At 47.5% G+C, this 22378-nt stretch overlaps 1 protein-coding gene across 1 annotated transcript in view; it reads left to right on the plus strand.

Moving 5' to 3' along the window:
* The window catches only part of DOCK5 (dedicator of cytokinesis 5), a 191311-nt gene extending 169363 nt beyond the window's left edge, over positions 1 to 21948 (plus strand). Inside the window, exons 41-52 of the mRNA XM_084884799.1 lie at positions 2391 to 2532; positions 4430 to 4511; positions 5596 to 5680; positions 6132 to 6218; positions 8725 to 8901; positions 11164 to 11247; positions 11896 to 12033; positions 14115 to 14281; positions 17428 to 17596; positions 18200 to 18338; positions 20308 to 20396; positions 20938 to 21948. Coding sequence (XP_084740925.1) covers positions 2391 to 2532; positions 4430 to 4511; positions 5596 to 5680; positions 6132 to 6218; positions 8725 to 8901; positions 11164 to 11247; positions 11896 to 12033; positions 14115 to 14281; positions 17428 to 17596; positions 18200 to 18338; positions 20308 to 20396; positions 20938 to 21039 — 1461 coding nt within the window. The 3' untranslated portion in view covers positions 21040 to 21948. The remainder of the gene's footprint in view (positions 1 to 2390; positions 2533 to 4429; positions 4512 to 5595; positions 5681 to 6131; positions 6219 to 8724; positions 8902 to 11163; positions 11248 to 11895; positions 12034 to 14114; positions 14282 to 17427; positions 17597 to 18199; positions 18339 to 20307; positions 20397 to 20937) is intronic.
* The last annotated feature ends 430 nt before the right edge of the window (positions 21949 to 22378 follow it).

Genomic DNA, 22378 nt, shown 5'->3' on the forward strand with positions numbered 1-22378 from the left:
TGTACATTATGCCTGAATTTGTCTTAAGAGTCAGAAACCACTTCCCAGGGAATGTCAGCTTCGGCTGCACTTTGAAAGGTGAGCTGGGCATGAAGGAGGGAAAGAGGTTAGGACACAGAGGCAGCTGGGTGAGCCGGGCCGATGAGGCAGGAGGTGGGGGAGGGCATGCAGGCCTGGTGACGTGGGTGCTGTCGCAGCCGGAGAGCAGTAGGACCGTTGCAGACTTGGTGCTGGCAGGGTGGTGGCTGTGGAGTGGAGAATGGGTGGGAGGCGTGTGTAAGTACGCCACTCAGGTCTAGTGAAGATGCCAAGGAAGAGAGGACAGGTCGGCCTAGGGAGGTGGTTTCAGACAGAAATGGAGAGATTAGAATCATGGACATGAAGTCCCAGTATTGGATCGTTGACGGGATATGTGGGTGAGGAAGACGGATGTCGAGAATGATTTCCTGACTTCTGGCCTGCATAACTGGAGGGCAGTGGAGCCACCACTTAGACAGGAATGTGCAAAGGACAGAGTCACGGAGGAGGGGATTAATCCATTGAATGACTTCATTCAGTTCATACTGTGTCTTGCTAATAGAGGCAGAGGGAACAGAACCTAAATGTCCTTGCGAGTTATAGACAGTTTTCCCAAACTTGGAATATGTAAATTACATTATCTTCCTCCCGGATCCCAGCCAGGTCTCTTTCTCTTCTCCTTCTGGCTACGGCACCTCCGCTCTTCCTGCCCCAGGGCAGTGATTTCAGAGTCCTTGTTGACTTCCCCACCTCTGTTGTCCTTCAGACACCAGTCAAGCACCAGATCCTGGTGCTTCTCCTGCCCCACCCAGTCCTATCTCAGATTCCTGCAGCTGGAGGTGTGCTCCACCATCAGGTTAGGTTGTCTGCGCCCCCTTTCATTGCAATTCTCTCTCCTTCCAGAACTTTCAGTGATTTCCCCGGTATTCTGCCTGCCTCTCATGCCATTCATGCTCTTCTCCAAGCCCGTTCTTCTATCTGAACTCCACTCCCTGACCTTGGGCCTTATCCCTCCTGTCAGTGACCCTGCCTGGGCGTCCTCACCCTTGTGTCCCCTCCCCTCACCCTATCTGCTCATAATTCCATTTCCTGTCCTTGGGCCTTATCCCTCCTGTCACTGACCCTGCCTGGGCATCCTCTCCCCTGGATCCCCTCCCCTCACCCTGTCTGCCCATCTAGGTCCAGACAAGTCCTGTGTCTTCCTTGAAGCCCCGTCTCACATTGGGCTGACCTTCTGATTGTCTGTCCCTTTCACAGCCATTGTCCACTTCATGCCATCAGTGCTTTATTATATTCTGATCCTTTTCCCAGGTAGTTTTGCCTGAATGAGGAAATTTTATAATGCACGAATCAATCACATGCATCTTTCCCAGCTTGGGCAAATGTTATCACCTATTCCAAAAGTTCTGGGAAGTTTACTGCCTTCGGTGTTTGGCCTAGAAGGTGTGTTGCCTTTATGTTGTTTATACTATCTAAAATTATCATATTTACTTATTTGTTATTCATTTTCTATTTCCACCGGAAGGTAAGATTTGTGAGAGCAGGGTCACTGTATTAACCTGGTGGCTAGCATATTTACTCTTTGCTTAATACATACTGGTTATGTGAATGGATGAGTGATTTAAAAACATTTTACAGAGCAATAATGCCCAAGTTTCAATTTAAAGTGGATCAAGAGTGGTCTGCCAATCAGTACTAAGTTCTCATCTGATCAGATGAGCAGAAACCTTCAAAACATGGCTATGCTTGAACTTGCATGGGCAAAACCATTTCTGTGCCTGGGGCCCAGGACACTTCTTTTTTTTTTTTTTTTTTAACTCCATCCACAGAGATTTTCAGGATTGGCTAGGGACTGCTGTAATTTACTCCTGTTGCTGTTACTCTGCCGCTGTGTCAAAGACATGCTGTCTCCATTATCTTTGTACTTTTATATTCTGTCCCCTATGGTTGAGTCCCTCAGAGTGCTGGTGCACAGACTGTCTCTGGACTGTGATGAGATAAGGGGCTTGCTGAAGATAAATTAATGCACTTCCTCCCCTGAGAATGCCTTACTGTGAAAAGATCAGTCAAACTGAACATCATTCCTGGCAGTCATGGACCTAGGTTAGGGCACAAGGTCCTTCTACTTCCTGTGGGTCAGTGTAGACTGCACCAGTGTGGTTACTGGGCCAGCACTGTGAGGACCACTGCCTCTGGCCAGCTTCCCAGAGAAGCCAGGAGCCCTTGTCAGATGTGATGGCTCCTGGGAGGCACGTAGCAGGAATTCAATGAGAACTTGCACTTTGGCTGGGACGGCTTCTGCAGGACCAAGATCTCCGGTTGTCCCTTCATTCCTCGTGTTTAATTTATTCCCCTCCTGTCTCTGACTGCAGAACAAAGTCTTCATCTACCGGGGGAAGGAGTACGAGAGGCGCGAGGACTTCAGCCTGAGGCTGCTGACCCAGTTCCCCAATGCCGAGAAGATGACCAGCACCACGCCCCCGGGCGAGGAGATCAAGTGCTCCCCGAAGCAGTGTATCCTTCCACGGCGAGGCCCGGCCTAGAGGCTCCAAACCGGAACCCGCGGCAGCCCTGCCCGGCCCGGAGCTCAGGGTTCCGTCCCCTCTCCGAACTCATTGAACCACATATGAATGAAAGCTTTGAGACCCTAATGTCCTCATCTTGTGGTTATGACGTAATCAAAGCAGAGAGATGACAAACAAATCTTGACTTTGAAAGGATATATTTTAGAGCCAATGGGAAGCTTGAAGAGAACAGACCTCCTGTTCTGAATTCTGGATAAGGACGTATAGCTCTTTTTGGATTAACATACCATAACTTTTTGAAAAATCAATTACACAAATTATAAAAATAAAAAATAAACTAATACTAAGGTCTCCATAACAAAGATACTTGTAAAGCTTTCCCATGGGTTTTGTGCTAAAATAAAGGTGTTAAAATCTTAACAGTGTTCAAAAAAAGGGATAGATAAGACAGAGCCAGTGTGGCATGGTAGGTGAGAAAATGGGCTCTGGAGGCAAACTGCCTGAGTCTGAGTCCCAGCTCTATCTATGTCACTTTGGGCAATTTACTTAACTTATATGCACCTCAGTTTTCTCATCTATAAAATGGGGATGATAATCATTCTTCCTTTTGGGGTTCTTATAAGGATTGAATGTGTAAATATATGTAAAATACTAGGAACAGTGCCTGATACATAATAAAAATTCATATATATTAGCTATTATAGACACAGGTTGATAAATGGCTATAGAAAGAGTAATAATAATAATAATAATTCAATGGACAGACATACCTTTAAGAGTAGGAGTGACCTGTTAACACATAGTGGATGCTTGGAAAAGAAAGGCCTTCCAGGGTAAGTCCTTGGGTAATGGGGGCTCAGGAAACCTAATGGCACTTCTCTGAGGATCAAAATAAAAAAGAGATCATTTGGAAACTCAAACAGCATAAGCCATCACAGTGGTTCTCAGATTCTCAGATTTTATTGCACAGGAGAATCCACACACAGGGATTCTAGTTCAGCGGCTGTGAGTTCTAATTCTGCACTTTGAATGAAGTCTTCTGGTGACTGCGGCGCAGGTGGGCTGCACACTTCACCTGGAGAAAGGCTGGGAGTTCTAGACCCACGTGCCTGAACCTGCAGTTTAGATGCTAGAGGCATTGACACGGTACGCCTGCGCTGGTGAAGTCATTGCAGAGATCAGATCATTTGGTCAGAGAAGGAGGCCTGACTACATTTCCCAGTGGTGTGGTCTGGGTTTTCTCCGACCCTCACATTCTTTATTAATAACCTGGTAGTCACTGTTTATTGGAGGTAACATTTTTATAAAGCCTCATACAGTGCCCAGCCATGGCCCTTCGTAAACAAATGGTGTCCAGAGACTGGCTACTTCAGAGGAACGTTGTCCAAAAGAAATGATTTTAAAAGTTTCTTTTTAAAAAATATATATCTTATTGATTTTTTACAGAGAGGAAGGGAGAAAAATAGTTAGAAACATCAATGAGAGAGAAACATCTATCAACTGCCTCCTGCACACTCCCCACTGAGGATGTGCCCTCAACCAAGGTACATGCCCTTGACCGGAATCGAACCTGGGACCCTTCAGTCCTCAGGCCGACACTCTATCCACTGAGCCAAACCTGTTAGGGTTAAAACAGTTTCTAATCACTTTTTTAAAAACATTTCATTGATATCTATGTTCCTCTATTTTCCCCTGGGAAAGCTGTTTGCCAGGTGTCTGACCAAAAACATGTCCTAGGACGATGACTTCATGAGGCATTTATGTGACAGAAAAGGGGAATGGTCAGTGCAGGTGCTATTTTCACCCTTAAAGCAGGAGGAACCGGCAGCTTTCTCCTGTGGCAGCTTCATGGCCCGTTGCTTATCCTTCCTTAGCGAGCACCTCAGACATGCAGTGTTTCACAGTCAAGCCAGTGATGAGCCTGCCACCCAACTACAAGGACAAACCCGTTCCAGAGCAGATCTTAAAGTAAGTGTGTTTTCAAACACCCGTCTCACACCTTTGATCTAGAAGTACATCAAAACCAACGTCTTCAATGCATTGCAGTTTGGAAGACCTTCTGTTGTCTTAGTAACAGAATTCAGGCTGCTGTCACAGAATTCCACAGAATTCCAGGAGGCTGATAAACAACAGAGAGTGATTTCTCACGGTTCTGGGAGCTGGGAAGTCCAAGATCAGGCACTGGCACATTTGGTGTCTGGTGGGGCCTGCTTGCTGGCTCATAGATCTTCTCCGAGTGTTCTCACGGGCAGGGAGGGTCGAGGGAGCTGTCTGGCTCTCTCTTATAAAGGCACAAATCCCATTCGTGAAGGCTCCACCGTCATGTCCTAATTACCTCCCAAAAGCCCCACTAATACCATTACACGGGGGGTTAGGGTCTCAACATAGGAATTTAGGGGGGACAAGAACATTGCAACCACAGTTACTGTCCATTCCATTTTCAGTATAAGACAAGACCCTGGTAACGCAAAGGGATGTGAGGATTTTGTTTTTTAGGCAGATGGAGGGAACTCAGGAACTTCACTCTCAGGTCCTGTGTGTTCCACTGTCTGCGCCTCTAGAGCAGTAGTTCTCAACCTTCCTAATGCCACCACCCTTTAATACAGCTCCTCATGTTGTGGTGACCCCCAACCATAAAATTATTTTCATTGCTACTTCATAACTGTAATTTTGCTACTGTTATGAATCATAACGTAAATATCTGTGTTTTCTGATGGTCTTAGGCTCTACAGCAGCGGTTCTCAACCTGTGGGTTGCGACCCGCAGGTTGAGAACCGCTAGCAGGGTCGCCGAAGACCATCGGAAAACACAGCTATTCCATACATGCATACCTCTTTAAATTGTGAGCTGTGGAGTAGATAAATGGGAGGGGTACAGTAAGATCAAAGTGTGCTGACGTCAGCCCTCCCTGCAGAGGCTGTTGGCTTTGAGAGCTCGGCGGGTGAGACTCGGTGTGGGGAGGTTGTCTCATTTTCCCAGGTGTTGTTGCAGCCAGGTCACAGAGAGCCTTTTCTTAGAGCTGTGACAACGTCGTGGCTGTCTCTCTCCCCAGCTACTACAGGGCCAACGAAGTGCAGCAGTTCCAGTATTCGCGGCCGTTCCGGAAAGGAGAGAAGGACCCGGACAACGAATTTGCCGTGAGTCCCGCCCTCCGGCCTCTAGAGAAAGGTAGACTTGACATCCAAAATAGCGGCCTTCCGGCTCCCAGCTCATGCCGCAGAGATGACGGCGGCCCGGGAACAGAGGCTTCGCGTGCCTGTTGCCAGGACAGCAGGCTGTCATCCAAGTAGAAAACTGGACCAGGAGCCCAGAAACTGGGCTCTCCTCCGGGCCTGCCCCCTCTATGGCTGTGAGCAGTCACCCCTTCTCTGCACCTCCAAACCTCCCATCCAGAGGGTGAGGGGGCCCCGCGGGAGGACCCTTGCAGGTTTTAATATCCAGAATGAGTACATTTTTAGAGAAAATACCGCCTTTTCTCCAAGGGGGGCATTTGAGAATGGAACCTCATTTCATGGAACTAGGGAGTGTCTGCTTTTTGCTCCTCTAAACGCCCGGGAGCTGACCAACATTTCCTCCTTTTTCCACCAGACGATGTGGATTGAAAGGACCACGTATACCACCGGGTACACCTTTCCTGGGATCCTCAAGTGGTTTGAAGTCAGGCAGATTTCAACAGTGAGTCCTTTGAAACGGGGACACGGGAAAATATTTCTGTCTCCACATATAATAAGAGCCTTTGTGAGATCCCCGCTCCGGTTCTCACGAGCTCCGCCAGCCTCCTCTGGCAGCTCCGTTTTCCAGAAGGAAAAAAAAAAGCACACTTGTCTGATAGACCGCCTCTGTAAAACCGATGTGATGGTGCCCGCCCGAAAGGCCGCGCACCGTGAATGCCTCTTTTATGGCCGTGGAGTGCCGTCCCTCCTGCCAGCACCCAGACACATGGCTGGAATGCCTCCTCAAGGTCCCTGTCCATCATATTCTTCGCGCTCAGATCTTTTCCTCCTTCTTCACAGCTAAGCACCTCAGCAGTCACCCTAGACTCTTCCATCATCGCCACTCCCCAGAGCTGCCTGTGTTTAATATTTGTTAAATCTGTTTTCTTTTTCTTTTTTTTATATATATATTTTATTGATTTTTCACAGAGAGGAAGGGAGAGAGAGAGAGAGATAGAAACATCGATGTGAGAGAAACATCAATCAGCTGCCTCCTGCACCCCTCCTGCCAGGAATGTGCCTGCAACCAATGTACATACCCTTGACCGGAATTGAACCTGGGACCTTTCAGTCCCCAGACCAATGCTCTATCCACTGAGCCAAACCGGTTTTGGCAAAATCTGTTTTTTTTTTTCTTTTCTTTTTTTCCAGCTCCTATACCTTGTGTCTAGTCCCCCATTCACTTCTAGTTTGATGCCTTTGAGAAAATGTTGCTTGGCCTCCCTGCCTGGGCCTTCTGAGGGCCGCTCTCCTCAATGCCTCGGTGTGAATTCCCTAGTGAAAACCTGGTTGTATCGTTTTCATATCTAAAACCTTTCTGGAGTGTAAAGTCCGTACTCCTTAGCACAGTAGTCAGCAAACTCATTAGTCAGTAGAGCCAAATATCAACAATTGAAATTTCTTTTGAGAGCCGAAAGCCAACCTCCGCGCATGGGCCACGAAGTTTCAATTGTACCATACGTGAATGCCCGCACGTGGTATTTTGTGGAGGAGCCACCCTCAAGGGGCCAAAGAGCCACCTGTGGCTTGAGAGCCGCAGTTTGCCGACCACTGCCTTAGCACATTAACACAGGGTCTTTGTGGCTCAGCTCTCCCACCACATATCCGATGGAACCTCCTGGGACTGACCTGCTCAGTCCATGCTATGTCAACTGTCGGGGAAATTGGGGCATCTTCTCTACCCAGAATGCTGCTTGCCACTTGTCAACCTCACTCGCTGCCATTCAGATTCCATATAGGCACCAGCTTCCCCGGGAAGCCATCTCTAACACCCCCAAGCTGGTTTAGCTGTTCTTTCTCTTTGCCCATTGCCTCCTGCACTTCTCCCTAATGAGTTCCTTACCATGTTCACAAGACTTGAGACCCCACTGAAATCATAAGTTCCTCCCAACCATCAATTATATCTTAATCACGTTGTAACTGTGGTGCATAACTAAGCATTGAAGTACTGTGTCTTACACAAATCTAAACTGGGGTTTGCATGTCTCATACCACTGGTGTATGTCATTATTCTTTAAGGATGAATATGATTTTTAGACAGAGACTCTTAGAATCAAGCCTGGAGTAGGGGGTAATTACCCATGATAATGGATAAAATGAGGAAGGAGACAATTTTTCTTAAAATCTGGTTTTGAAGACAGTTCTACAAGAAGATCTCTCTCTGAATCTATATTACATCTTATATTCATCCAAAATTCAGCCCGAATAGAATACTGCCATGGTCAAACTGCGGCTTGGGAGCCACATGCGGCTCTTTGGCCCCTTGAGTGTGGCTCTTCCACAAAATACCACGGCCCGGGCGAGTCTATTTTGAAGAAGTGGTGTTAGAAGTTTAAGTTTAAAAAATGTGGCTCTCAAAAGAAAATTCAATCTTTGTACTGTTGATATTTACCTCTGTTGACTAATGAGTTGCCGACCACTGGCCTACTGCATCCTGCTATTTCTGACTTCTGTTAACCACAGACCCCACACTGAGGTGACTGTGTATAGTCCGACTGTCTGGCTGCCAAAGTCCTTCAGCTTTCCTCACGGGAGAGGCAGGGAGCCTCTCCCTGGTGGACATTTTTGGTGGTGCTTCTGTCTTGGACCAGATCTCCTGTTACTCTGTTCTCCTTGATTTTCTCAAAAATTTCTAAGGAAGCTTTGCCTAAGAGACAATCATTATTACAGCTCTGATTTTTTTCCTTCCTGAAATTTCTGTAGATGCTTTGCCCCCAAAATATAATCATTCTATAGCTCCAAGATTTAAGCCACCTGTATACTTTCAAAGGAAACTTTTACAAGCTTATTTTGCAACTTATAACACCATTTCAAATAAATGTGGTATCCCAAAGAACATAACGTCGACCAGTAAAAGCTCACTCCTCTTTGGTTGGTGGGAATTTTATACCTCGTTAGGGGAATACTTGGGCTTTTTTCTGCTGTGGAGCTCACAACGTGCCCTTCCCCGCCCACGCTCTCTGTCACAGGAGGAGATCAGTCCCCTGGAGAATGCCATCGAAACCATGGAACTCACCAATGAGAAGATCAGCAACTGCGTTCAGCAGCACGCCTGGGACCGGTCGCTCTCTGTGCACCCTCTCTCCATGCTGCTCAATGGCATCGTAGACCCGGCCGTCATGGGAGGATACTCCAACTATGAAAAGGTGGGCTGGGTAGCCCTGGCCGGTGGGCTCAGTGGTTACAGTGTCAGCCCACGCACCGAAGGGTCTTGGGCTCAATTACTAGTCAAGGGTACATACCTGGGTTGCAGGAGCACGTGCAGGAGGCAACCAATCTCTCTCTCTCTCTCTCTCTCTCTCTTTTTCTCTCTCTCTATCCCCCCCCCCCTTTTCTCCCTCTCTTCTACTCTCTCTAACAATCAATAGATAATATATCCTTGGGTAAGGGTTAACAAAAAAAGAAGGTAGGCTGAGTTCCCGGGATCCCGCAGGACTGGGGTGTCTGGGTGTCTCCATGCCCCTCTGTGGCATTGTGCAGCTGATGAATTAGTTTCGTACCACTTCTCTGAGAGATGTTCACTCCCCTTTTTTATATGAATGGGCAAGTGAAATTAATGCATGAAAAGCTTGTCCCCAACCTCAGCAACCCACCCTGGGCTAGGCTACTGCCTGGAGAAGTCACTGAAAGATCAGTCACACATACCATATTGGTTGCTTCACCTGCTGTTCTCTCCCCCTCCACCTCCCAGGGTGAAAGGGAAGAGGGGGTGTGGGGGGGACGGGGTGAGAGGGGGCAGAGCCACACTTTGTTTAGAATTAGCCTCTAGGAATCCCACCCCGACTCGATAGGCCAGAGGATGTGTGGACAAAGGCTGGCCCAGGCTCTACAACCAAATTAGGTCAATAAGTGTTGTAGCTGCTGCTCAGGGGACACGCGAAAGGAGTGCTCACCTGTGCTGTACTGCACAGTGTTGGTGTGGCGCCATTTGCAATGGAGGGGATGCATCCAGAATTGTGAAGGCCAGTTAAGGATCCAGTTGACCCTAGACTAGCACAGGTTTGAACAGTGTAGACCCACTCAGCTGGATGTTTTCATTAATATAGTTGGCCCTTCATATCCCTGGCTTTCCCATCCGTGAATTCAATCAACTGCGGATGGAAAGCAGTACAGTCACATTCCCAGTTACAGCGTGAAAATACTGTTTTCCACCTGCAGTTGGTTAAATCTATGGACATGGAGGGCCCACTGTATAATCAAAAATTTCCTGGAATTTTCGACTGTGGGGTTCAGTGTCCCTAAACCGCACATTGTTCAAGGGCCAACTAATTCATAGAGGCAGGCTTTGTAATTCTTAGGTACATTTTTAGTGGCTAAATAATTTTGGAATCCTCTTCTTGAAAATAAACGTTTGGCTAGTACCTCCCCCGATTCCCCCCTCCACCCACACCCCCCCACACCCCCCACCCCCGCGGCTTTGTATATAATAGGGTGGCTTTCCTAGGCTTGGAGCACATGGGAGTGTTAATGAGAACACATACCTGAGTTCTTTGAAGCACGCTCAGAAATGAGGTACGGGGGCAAATATATAACTCCCAGTGTGAACGCTTGTTGGAAATGTTCACTACAGAATTCCGTTTTCTTTCCTAATGACTTCTGTCTTTTAGGTGATCGATGTAACTCCTATATTTAGAGTTTGAGTTTTATTTCCCTATTACAGGGCCTTGGCCATGGGACTATAACTTTTTATTGATTATGTTATAGGTAATATAATTTTGATATATAATAAATGCATTTAACATTTTCAAAATACTCTACATCTTTGTCTCATATTGTTCTCAAAATAGTTTTTTGGATAGGTGGTTAGTGATAAAGTACAGGTATTAATCTTCACTTAATATAGGAAAAAATTATAGTACAGCTTGTATCACTTGGTAGAGCAGAAAATCCATCAGCCACATCTCCAATCTGTTAATTTTTTGCTCTGTTCTTTATAATACCTATATACCTAATCTAATGCATAACTTTTCGATATGGTCATCTGGACTTTTCTTAGTTTTTTGGAATAGTTATTTTAAGGAATGACATTCTGGCTCTTCCTACAGGGAAGCGAGCTGGTGCCTTTCCCTTCCTCCTTTCTCTACTCTCCCTCCACCCCCCAGAAAAAGAATGACTTTCTTCTCTGCTCTTGACTACTTGATTGGGGTGTGTGTGTGTGTGGTGTGTGTGTGTTATTAAGAACGTACACTTGATAGAAACTGCATGATTCCAGGAGGACCACAAAATAGCACCTGCTTTTTTGAATTGTTCACTATGGACGTGGGCTGTGCTGTTACTTAGCCGTTCCCTGTTTATGACATAGGACACAAGGCACGTTTCAGCCTCCCCCGCCTCCCTCCCCTCCTTTAGGGCCAAATACACAGATCCACGTGTGTTCTCATTAACACTCCCGTGTGCTCTGCTTTCAGGCCTTTTTTACAGACAAGTACTTGCAGGAGCATCCTGAAGACCAGGAGAAGATCGAGCTGCTGAAGAGGCTGATCGCATTACAGGTGTGCCCCACGTGCAGGGCAGGGTGTTGCTGGGTGGCTCCCACTGCCCTCCGTGGACGGCTGTAGTGCACTAGTCTAATGTCTTCTCTGGGGTTCAAACCTACGGCCCACTTTTAGGGTTACTTTCCTTTTTTAAAAAAAAAAAAAGCACCATGGAATCACAGCCTTGTTTGCTTGTCTGCTTGTTTGGCAAAGCGACCTGGGAATAGCATCCATTAGACTCACAGTGTGAAGAGGGGCCTTTTTAGAGATGAGACTCAAGGCCTGTGCCACCTGAGAGAGGCTGGCCTGTTTTCTCTTCCTCACTCCTTCAGCGAACAGTGGGAGAGAATGCGGCCATCCACACCAACGAAGGGTGAAACCTGCCAGTTGCTTATGTCCAGAAAGGCTGGAGCTCAGATGGGTTTGCCCAGTCTGGCAGCCCTCCCCAGTTCAGGGCTTGCCTGTGTCCTTGATGTGTGCATTCCCCTGCTTCGTTTACTCAAGGCTTTCAGCTCCCAAGCACAACACTGACAAGTAGCTTTCTCATTTGATATGTGCTGTGATATCAGATGTGGTTTACCTGTCCATCCCCAGCCCCCGCCTTTCCCCAGATCTGTAATCCCTCTTCCAAAACCACTTTGCCGTCTTCCCATGCCCTTTTTCCAGATGCCCCTGCTGACCGAGGGGATCCGCATCCACGGGGAGAAGCTGACGGAGCAGCTCAAGCCGCTGCACAACCGCTTGACCTCTTGCTTCCGGGAACTCAAGGAGAAGGTGGAAAGGCTCTACGGGGTTATCACGCTGGTAGGCCTTGTCTAAGTAGCCTTTAAGCTTTCTCTATTCTCTTACCTGTTACAGTATTGACCAGTTTTTTAGATGCCAAATGAGTCAAAGTAGCGTAGGTGGCATGAAAATATGGGGCGGGAGGGGGGGAGAGCGGGTGTGTGTGTCTGTGTGTGTGTCAGAGAAGCCATGGCCTACTGTTAATGACCTTCTACCATCCTTGTGCTGTCGAGGGCTTCTCCAACCTGAACAACCCTCAGAACCTTCTGGAAGGTTTGTGAAAACACAGTTGCTGATTCAGTAGCTCTGGGGTGAGCCCAAGGATTTCCCCGCTAACATGCTCCCAGGTGCTGCTGCTGTTGGTGCAGGGCCCGCGCTCTGAGAGTGACTCTGTTAGAAGTTGAGGTGCCCCTGATCCCGGACACTGGTTGTTCCTGTCCTGTCTGGCCCAGTTCTTACAGTTTTTTCTAATGTATTTTTATTTTGATGATTAGTTTGCACTCTTCACACCTTTGAAGTGACAAAGAATTGTGAAGGAGATTTATAATGCATGTAGCCGATTCCATAATTTTTTGACCATTCTAACACATTTCTCACAGCTACAAATTTCTATTTTTCCTCCTGAGAAGTCGGGTGGGGATGCACGTGCTAACGTTTTCAACAGTTGATTGCTTGGTCCCAGCTTCATTTATCTGCTCCTCTTAACGTGAGTTCACCTGCTCTATTTAGCTGCCTTATTCCAGAACCTCCAATTTTCAGATTATCTTCCTCAAATCAAGCTCTAGACTTTTCTTCTGCACTTCTCTCTTCTCTTCCCATACCTCCATCTCCACTTCAGATAGTCTGTTTGATCATCTCTTTCCGTCATCTGAGTGTTCAATCATGAATTCCTGAAATTTGTCTCCTAACCTACCACCCGTTAGGAGTTTTCTCCTGGGAAAATTGGTCTTCCACACAAATCCCTAGATGGCAGGCAGATTGGAACTTTCACCTCATGAGTTTGGTTTCGATTAGACCCAGTTCAACAGGAGCATGTACATTTGAATATTTTTTTTTTTATTGATTTCTTACAGAGAGGAAGGGAGAGAGAGAGAGCTAGAAACATCAATGAGAGAGAAACATCGACCAGCTGCCTCTTGCACACCCCCTACCGGAGATGTGCCCGCAACCAACGTACATGCCCTTGACCAGAATCGAACCTGGGACCTTTCAGTCCGCAGACCAACGCTCTACCACTGAGCCAAAGTGGTTTCGGCATAGCGTGTGCATTTGAAACGGTGGCATGTAGGGTTCAATGTCCCACTGGAGAAATTTCTCACGAAAGTAGGTCAGTGTTCCCTTACTCCCTGAGATTCACCAGGTTGAGTATCAGGTTGGCAGTTTCAGTCTAAAACTTTTCTATTTATTAGGCCAATATTCCACTTTTGTGGGGTTGGGTGGGGTGGGATGGGGGTGAGATTTAGAGGCTGGTCGGTGGTAAATTATGTCCAATGAGACAACACTAGACTAGTACTATCATCCCAACTTACTCTTTGGCTGCATGATGTTTATAATATCCCACTTTTTTAAAAAAATATATTTTATTGATTTTCCACAGAGAGGAAGGGAGAGGGATAGATAGCTAGAAATGTCGATGAGAGAGATACATCGACCAGCTGCCTCTTGCATATCCCCTACTGGGGATGTGCCCACAACCAATGTACATGCCCTTGACCAGAATCGAACCCGGGACCTTTCAGTCCGCAGGCCGACGCTCTATCCACTGAGCCAAACCGGTCCCGGCAATATCCCACTTTCTTAATGCCTGAAAGAAGCAAAGCAGGCAGAGGATTTTGCTGTTTTCTTGGTGGGTGGAACATATTGGTTATTTCTCTCTCATGTGGCTGACAGCACATTATGGCAGTTTTTTTCTAGTCTTAGAAACACAGTAGGTTTAACATAAGTTGTGTTTATAAATAAGAAGGTAAGTGCTTCGTTATTTAACAACTGAGGCAGCACAGTCACCAACCAATCAGAATGGGGTGCCAGACAAGCAGGGGGCCTGCACTCCTTCCTATGGGCTGAGTTCTGGCCAGCTAACCACTGGGGCACATGTTCTCCAGCCACCCAACCTGACGGAGAGGAAGCAGAGCCGCACGGGGTCCATTGTGCTGCCCTACATCATGTCGTCGACACTGCGGAGACTGTCTGTCACCTCGGTGACGTCCTCTGTGATTTCCACCTCTTCCAACTCATCCGATAACGCCTCCTCCAGGCCGGGATCCGACGGGTAAGGGTTTGAACTTTCATTGCCAGGAGGGGTGGAGTAACTCCTTTCCAATATTTACTTTTGGTACCAAAGTGAGACTTGGCCAATGCAGATATACTGACTGAATCTTGTTTGGATCCCGATTCAAACAAACCATTTACAAAAATCAATTATGAGACAGTCAGGGGATTTGAACATTGACTGGATGTTTGATGAAATTATTAATTTTTTAGGAATGATGACGGGACTGTAGTTAAGCTATGAAGATAGGACTTGTCTTATAGAGAGAGGAGCTGAGATATTTATAGATGAGATGATGTGATGTCCAAGAGTCACTGCCAGCTAATCCACGGGGGCGGGAAGAGACTGGGTGTGTAGGAAACAAGGACTGCCGTAAGTGATCATTGTTGATGTATATAGAGAAGTTCATTATATTATCTCCAAGTTTTTATATGTTTGAAAATTTTCAAAATAAAATGTAAAAAAAAAAAAAATTTTTTCCGGATTATCCCCTTCAAATATCTTGTTTTAATATTTGTGTATTTAGTAACTAGTGACACTAAAATTTTTTAAATCACTTGGACATTTTTTTATGAAATACTTGTTTATATCCTTTGATAGGTTTTTTAACTACTCGTATTTCCCGTTTTGATCTGTAAAAGTTCTCATACATGAAAAATATTTGCTATAAAAAATATGTATGGCAGTCCTGGCCAGGTAGCTCAGGTGGTTAGAGCATCATCCTAATACAACAGGGTTGCCAGCCAGTTCGATCCCTGATCAGGCACGTACAGGAAGCAACCAATACTTGCATAAGAAAGTAGAACAACAAGTCGATGTCTCTTTCTCTCAAAGCAATTAAAAAATATATATGTATAGCAAATCGTTTTAGTTTGCTAATGATGCTTTCTGCTGAACAGAAGCTTTTCATTTTTAAATACTAAGAGCTGATAGCTGTTTTTATATTGTCTTATTCATACTAAAAATGTTGTGTTTTTATATAGGCTTTATTTTTCAGAGCAGTTTTAGGTTCACAGCAAGATCGAACAGAAGGTGCAGCGAGTTCCCACATACACTGCCCCCACGCGCACAGCCCCCCGCATTGTCAGCATCCCCCGCCAGAGCAGTGTATTTGTTCAGCTGAGGTCCGATATTGGCACGTCATTACCATCCCAAGTCCATAGTTTCCATTAGGCTTCACTCTTGGTGTCATACATCCTGAATTTTGGTAAATGTGTGGTGACATATATGCCCCACTGCAGAATGATTTCACTGTCCTAAAAGCCCTCTGCACTCTACCTGTGCATCCCTCCAAACTTCTTATTTTTATGAAGCAAAGCCTACCAATTTTAAATCAACTTAGGAATTATTAAATACCTATTCCAGCCCAGGCTGGATGGATTTGGTGGTTGGAGCATGATCACATAGACCAAAAGGTTCCCGGTCAGGGCACATACCTGGTTGTGGGTTCAGTCCCTAGTTAGGGTGCCTACAGGTGGCAGCTGGTCAGTGTTTCTCTCTCACATCAATGTTTCTCCGTCTCTAAAATTAGTAAACATATCCTTGGGTGAGGGCTAAAAAATAAATAATGAAAAACCCATTCCTAAGCTCTAAATGATACCTATCATAAAGATGTATCTTTTTAAGCCTCCCCACTGCCCTTACCCCCCCCCCTTTTTTTTTTTTTTTTTTACATTTTGGCACATTTGTTCTTCTCTGTCTTTCCCCCTCCCTCTTACCCCACTGTGCCATTTGAGCTTAGGTTACATACATCATACTATCAGAAGAGGCATATTATCTTATCCTAGGGCACTGGGGTGTGCCTCAGTCTGGCCTGCACCCTCTGGAAGTCCAGGACCCCTCCCTCCTTACCGCCTGCCTGCTCGCTGCTCCTTAGCGCTGCCACAGAGGCGGGAGAGGCTCCCACCACCACCATTGCACTCGCCAGCCATGAGCCCAGCTTCTGGCTGAGCAGCACACTGACCACTCCTGCATTGAGTGTCTGCTCCTTGGTGGTCAGTGCGCATCATAGCAAGCAGTCATTCTGGTCATTCTGCCATAAAGGTCTCTTAGGCTTTTATTATATAGATAACCACTCCCTACAGAAAAGCCTGGAAATTCAGGAAACTTGACATTGACACAGTACTTCTAAGTGACAACCCATATTGCAGTTTTGTCAGTTTTCCAATGTCTGTTATCACAATTTCAGGCACAGGATCCAATCAGGATCATATGTGGTATTTAGCTATGTCTCTTTTTTCTTTATTAGGACAGTTTCCTTAGCCTTTCCTTGTCTCTCACAATATTGACATCTTTGAAGATCATGAGCCAGTTGTTTCAGGGAACCTGTCTTCACTCGGGTTTGTGTGAAGTTTCCTTATGCTTAGGATTCAGGTTTTACAATTTTGTGTGATGAGTTTTTTTCCAGTATCATAACAAGAAGCACATTATGTCCTTTTCCCCCGTATTGGTGATGTTAACTGGTCATGTGGTTAAGGCTTTGTTCATTTTCTTTTCTGTGTGGTTACTATTCTTCCCTTTGTAAAAAATAATTTGTGGAGAATTACTTTGAGACTCTCCTCTTTCTCATAAAACTCTTCCACTCTATACATAGGATCTAATTATGGTTCTTGAATCAACATTTACTACTGGGCTTGGAAATATATCATTGCCGTTAAAAACCATTTAAGGAATACTCAGATTATTTTGTAATAACTTTACAAGGAAGGTACTATCATTACCCCCATTTTACAGATAAGGAAAGTGAGGCATAACAAGGTTATCTGTCCAAGGTCATCCAACAAGTGAGTATAGGTAGGGTTTAAACATGGCTGTCTGACTCCAGAGCGTATGCTGTTATCTTCTCTGCAAAGCTGCCCATTGATCTTTTACTGTGACTTCTGTCTTTACCCGTAAGTTTAATAAGACCTTCTCTTCCAGGGATAAAATAGTCACTAATATTTTCTTCCAGTACTTTGGATGGTCCAACTTCTGTACATGTTTACCTTGAGAAGTTCAGTTGGCAGCTGGAAATTCAGCTTTAGAACCTGGAGGGAGGTCACAGGTCAAAATCAGGTTCAGGAGTCATCACCCCTGGTCTTTTTGGAGTGAATTTGGATCGTCAGGTGACCAGTGTTTTGTGATATGTCCGTGTTCTCCGCTGCCAGGTCGGTCCTGGAGCCACTTGTGGAGCGCAGGGCCTCGTCAGGTGCCCGCGTGGAAGACGTGCCCCTCAAAGAGGACAATGAGAACCGCATCAGCAAGTCCAAGAGGAAAGAATGGAGCCTGAGCAAGTCCCAGGTCATTGCAGAGAGAGCGCCAGAACCTGATCTGATGGTAAAAAAGGGTGGGGGGATGCAGCAGAGGTTTCCCAGAGCATTCCCTGTAGCCAGGGGCATCGCCAGTCCCCTCACAGCTCCGAGTCAGCAGACAGGAGCCTAGCCATGGCTTCCAGGACCCGCAGCCGGTGGCAGGGCAGTTCTCAGCCTGTGCAGAGAAAAGCCCGGACAGAGAATCTAAGCCCACAATGGTGTGGGATCTTGTACCACAGTGTAAACATGTGGTTCTCGCCACCATGTTCCATGAGTCTTCACATTGTCGTTTCTCTTCTTTTAACTTAAAAAGTAAATAAATAAAAGGTACTTTCCTTCCAGAAAGCCACATCAAGTGTGGCCAGACCAGCTTTCCCTGAGAATCAGGGTGGCTCATTTCCAGGCTAAATGACACAATCCAACTGTGGTCAAAGTCAAGTCCACAGCCAGCCAGGAAACGCTCTGTGGTTCAGGAATTGCTAGTTAGTCCTTTGCCAGGTGCCCACCTCATGGTGATGTGCTAAGCTTAAAATGGCTTCTGGAATTAACAAGTTTCACCGCAGCAGACAAGGCTGTGCAACTGTCCACACCGTGAGAACATTTTTCTGTTTCCCCACCCCCATGCCAGAGCCCCACCAGGAAAGCACAAAGGCCAAAGAGTCTCCAGCTGTCGGACAATCGGCTGACACCGTTCCATGTTTCTTCACCTCCTCCGTCAACACCCGTGAGCCCGCCTCCCCTCACTCCTAAAGCTACCAGGACCCTAAGTAAGTGTGTTTGTTTTGCTTTGTTTTGTTTTTAATTGATTTCAGAGAGGAAGTGAAAGGGAGAGAGAGAGAAGCATCAATGATGAGAGAGAATCATTGATTGGCTGCCTCCTGCATGCCCCTTACTGGGGGTGGAGCCTGCAACCTGGGCATGTGCCCCTAACCTGAATTGAACCTGGGACCCTTCAGTCCGCAGGCCGATGCTCTATCCACTGAGCCAGATCAGCTAGGGCAATAAGTTTTCCTATATATAAGTTTCTTATATTCATTTTTCTAAGAATGGAGTATGTTTATGAATCTGGGCAATTTTTTACCAAAACAGCCACAAGGTATATCTATTGTAAAGCTGGTTCAGTTCAGTGGCCATGGGTATAATACAGTTAGACTAGTCCTTGCCAAACCAAGGAGCCCTCGGGTTGCTAGGACTCATTAAACTTTTCTTTACAGTGCTCCAAGGGGTGTCACTCCCCTTTTCCAGTTATGAAAATACTAGAGGCCTGGTGCACAAAATTCATGCACTGGGGAGGGGTGTCCTTCAGCCCAGCCTGCATCCTCTCCAATCTGGGACCCCTCAGGGCAGTTGGACATTCCTCTCACAATCCAGGACTGCTAGCTCCCAACTGCTCTCTTGCCTGCCTGCCTGCCTGATCGCCCCTAACGACTCCCCTGCCAGCCTGATCAATGCCTAACTGCTCACCTGCTGGCCTGATTGCCCCCAATTGTCCTCCCCTGCAGGCCTGGTTGCCCCCACCTGCCCTCCCCTGTTGGTCTGGTGGCCTACAACTACCATCCCCTGCCGGCCATCTTGTGGTGGCCATCTTTGACCACATGGTGGTGGCCATCTTGAGCGAGGGCGTGAGGGCCAATTTGCATATTATCCTTTTATTACATAGGATAAATGAGGTAGATCCAGGCAGGACCAGAGAGGATGCAAGTTCCTTATGACCTACTGAGTAGATAGCACTGTACCTTAATAGGGGAGGGTCCAAAGTGAGGGCAAGAAATAGACCCGTAAGCTCCTTGTGGTCAGGCTCGGGGACCTGCAGTCCTCCCGGCTTGAGGAGGATTCCAAGGCACCCTTGGTCAGGGGAGCACTGCAGGGGTAAGTCACTGTGCCAAACGCGAGACAATGGTCAACCAAGAGCTAGGGAGGAGCAGGTGAGATTTCCTGGAGGAAGTGGGTATCGCACCCTTTAGGGTAGGGGTGTCGAACTCAATCAGAGAAGGGGCCAAAATCTAAAATCCAGCCTAAATCGCGGGCCGAATGGTTTACTGAACAGTCATAAACTGACAATGTCATAAACTGACAGCGGAGTGCAGTGATGACAGCGCGGTGCGGGCCACATTGCAAGGCCTGGCGGGCTGGATTTGGCCCGTGGGCCTTGTGTTTGACACATGTGCTTTAGGGTGTCGAACTCAATCAGAGAAGGGGCCAAAATCTAAAATCCAGCCTAAATCGCGGGCCAAATGGTTTACTGAACAGTCATAAACTGACAATGTCATAAACTGACAGCGGAGTGCAGTGATGACAGCGCTGTGCGGGCCACATTGCAAGGCCTGGCGGGCTAGATTTGGCCCGCGGGCCTTGTGTTTGACACATGTGCAAGGATAAAACAGACAGTTCTGTTCTGTTCAATTTAACTGGCATTTACAGGCCACCTATTAAGCATTTGGGGAACGTCAGAGAGCAGAGCAATACCCTCAGTCCTGGGAAATGTTTTCATCATCAGTTTAATGGTGAAAACCCTGAGCAAGCAGGGGGATGTTTACAGCGGAACTTCCTGCGAAGCCTTCCAGGGAATGAAGGGCGCGGGGGTCAGCAGGTCTTCATTCCGTCCATAGAAAGCACGGAACAGGAGCTTAGCCGTGTGGCCGGTTGGTTCAGGTGTCACCATGGCAACCAGGAATTCCATGAGATTCCTTGATGAATTCTGTCTGTTTTCACTCCCTTTGTATCCATCCTTTCTAGGCTCCCCGTCTTTGCAGACAGATGCGCCGGTGACTGCTACTGTGCCTCCTCCCCCGCCCCCCAAAAGCAGCCAGAGGAACTCCTCGGAGGTAGGGGTTCTGGGGCCGGGGGGCACCCTCGTGGGAACGCAGCCCTGGCCTCTCCAGGCTTTTCAGGGGACAGGTTTCCCACGGGACTTGTCCCTGGTCCAGTCTTGGTTCATTCCTGAGACCATAGGAGACAGGGCAGCTGTGAGCGGGAAGGAGCGGGCGCAGGGAGGCCTTCTCGTCAGATGGAAGTGAGAGCGATTCTCTGGTCCCCACCCAGGGTGGAGCGGGGAGACAGGCCGCGTTCTGGTTTATATTTGGGAATTTACTTCTGCGTGAGTGACGGTCATTCCGGAATGGCCTCTGGTAGGGTTCCTTTGCTCGTTTAACAAATGTGTATTGAGCACCCAGTACCCATGTGTTGGGGACAGAGCAGGCTGGGTGTAGAACACACTCCAGGCAAACAAGGGGGGGGTAAGTCAGTCTCCCTTCCCTTCCCACCTGGCAAAGGTTGGTCAGAAGCTAACACAGGGTGGGAAATGTGGAGGAGACGGCAGGGTGGGGAAGAAAGAGGACTCATGTCTCCTTCCCCTTGCTCCCTCAGATCGCCCCCCCACGGCCCCTGCGAAGAGAAGCCAAAGTCCCACCGCCGCCCCCTCCCAAAGCTCGGAAATCCGGCGTCCCTTCGGAGCCCGGACCCCAGTGACGATCGTGTCCTCTGAGACACAGAGCGCCCGGGACAGCCGGGGCCTGAGAACGGGCCGCCACCCTGAGACAGGGTCCCCTGCCGGCCAGGCCCCTGCTGCCTGCCTTCCTGCTCTGGCCGGAGGCTCACCAGCTCCCAGCTGGTCTGGTTCTTCCCTGCCTTCGATCCGATCGTGCCTGAGGCCGTGCGGCAGTGTGAATCCACGTGGAATTCCACGAGGGGCCTGTCCTGTGCGATTCTCAAGAGAGCGAGCTCCCTCGCCATCCTTAAACTCCAGCCAGCGGGACCAGCTGCAGCCTGGAAAGCTCGGGGGGTGGTTGGAGTGACCCCAGGAACCCACTCCGGGGATGCGTTTCTTGCTCTGCTGCCGCCGGACAGATGTGCTTTGTGGCGGAGTTTTCTCACGTGGACGTGAGCCACCCCCTATCACTGATGGGGAGAGACGGATATCAAGTACTCTGAAATAATCATCACTTTCTATGTCTACTATGTAGTTTTTTGAGGAAAAGAACGCCTTTTTCATGAAGACTGGCTGCTCTCAAGTATGAATGGCTGTCGTTATTGACACACCATGCACTCCCGTAAGCCCCGAGGCCCTGTGTCCCCCCACCCGCGCCCACTTGTGTAACAGGGAAGCTGTCCGCACCCCTCAGGGGTCCTCCCCACTCCCCACTGATGGCCCTCAATGCACAGCAGTGGCGCCTTCCTACTGTGACTCCTTCGAAATTCTTTCTTTTGCACAGTTTCTTGTCCCCGTTACCTCTTCTGAGCTCAAATCACTGGATATAAGGGCCTTAGAAGCCCCGGTTCAACAGTCTCTCTCCCAGCCCCCATTTGGATGTCTCGGCAGACCCTCTCTGCAGCCTGGTTTTACCCTGGAGAATACAGTGCAATACCGCCTTTTGGTTATTTATTCCTCTTGATTGTGGATTTAATTTGATTCTGTGTTTATGGTACTAATGTGGTTAAGGTGATCGAATATCGCCTACACACATCAACAGCCACACAAAATTAAAGGCGTTTTGAGATAGAAGGGCCTTAAAATCATACAAACAACCCCCTTATTTTGTAGGTAAGGAAATTGAGGTTAAAGACGGATAATCCTTACTAGAGACTCTTACTAACAGCCCAGCTTGCTAATTGAGGCCACACCCAGATAACACTTATATGTAGAAGACAATGCTGAGAGACTCTTTAATACACACCCTTAGCTAAAGCAATGGAAATGGCCCGGATATTTCTATCCTACTTTGGTGTTTGTGGCCTACTAAACAGCCCATTGACTATGGATCCCCTAGGGCAGTAGTCAGCAAACACATTAGTCAACAGAGCCAAATAG

Source organism: Pipistrellus hanaki, assembly GCF_964339955.1.
Source record: "Pipistrellus hanaki genome assembly, chromosome: 5".
NCBI lineage: Eukaryota > Metazoa > Chordata > Mammalia > Chiroptera > Vespertilionidae > Pipistrellus > Pipistrellus hanaki.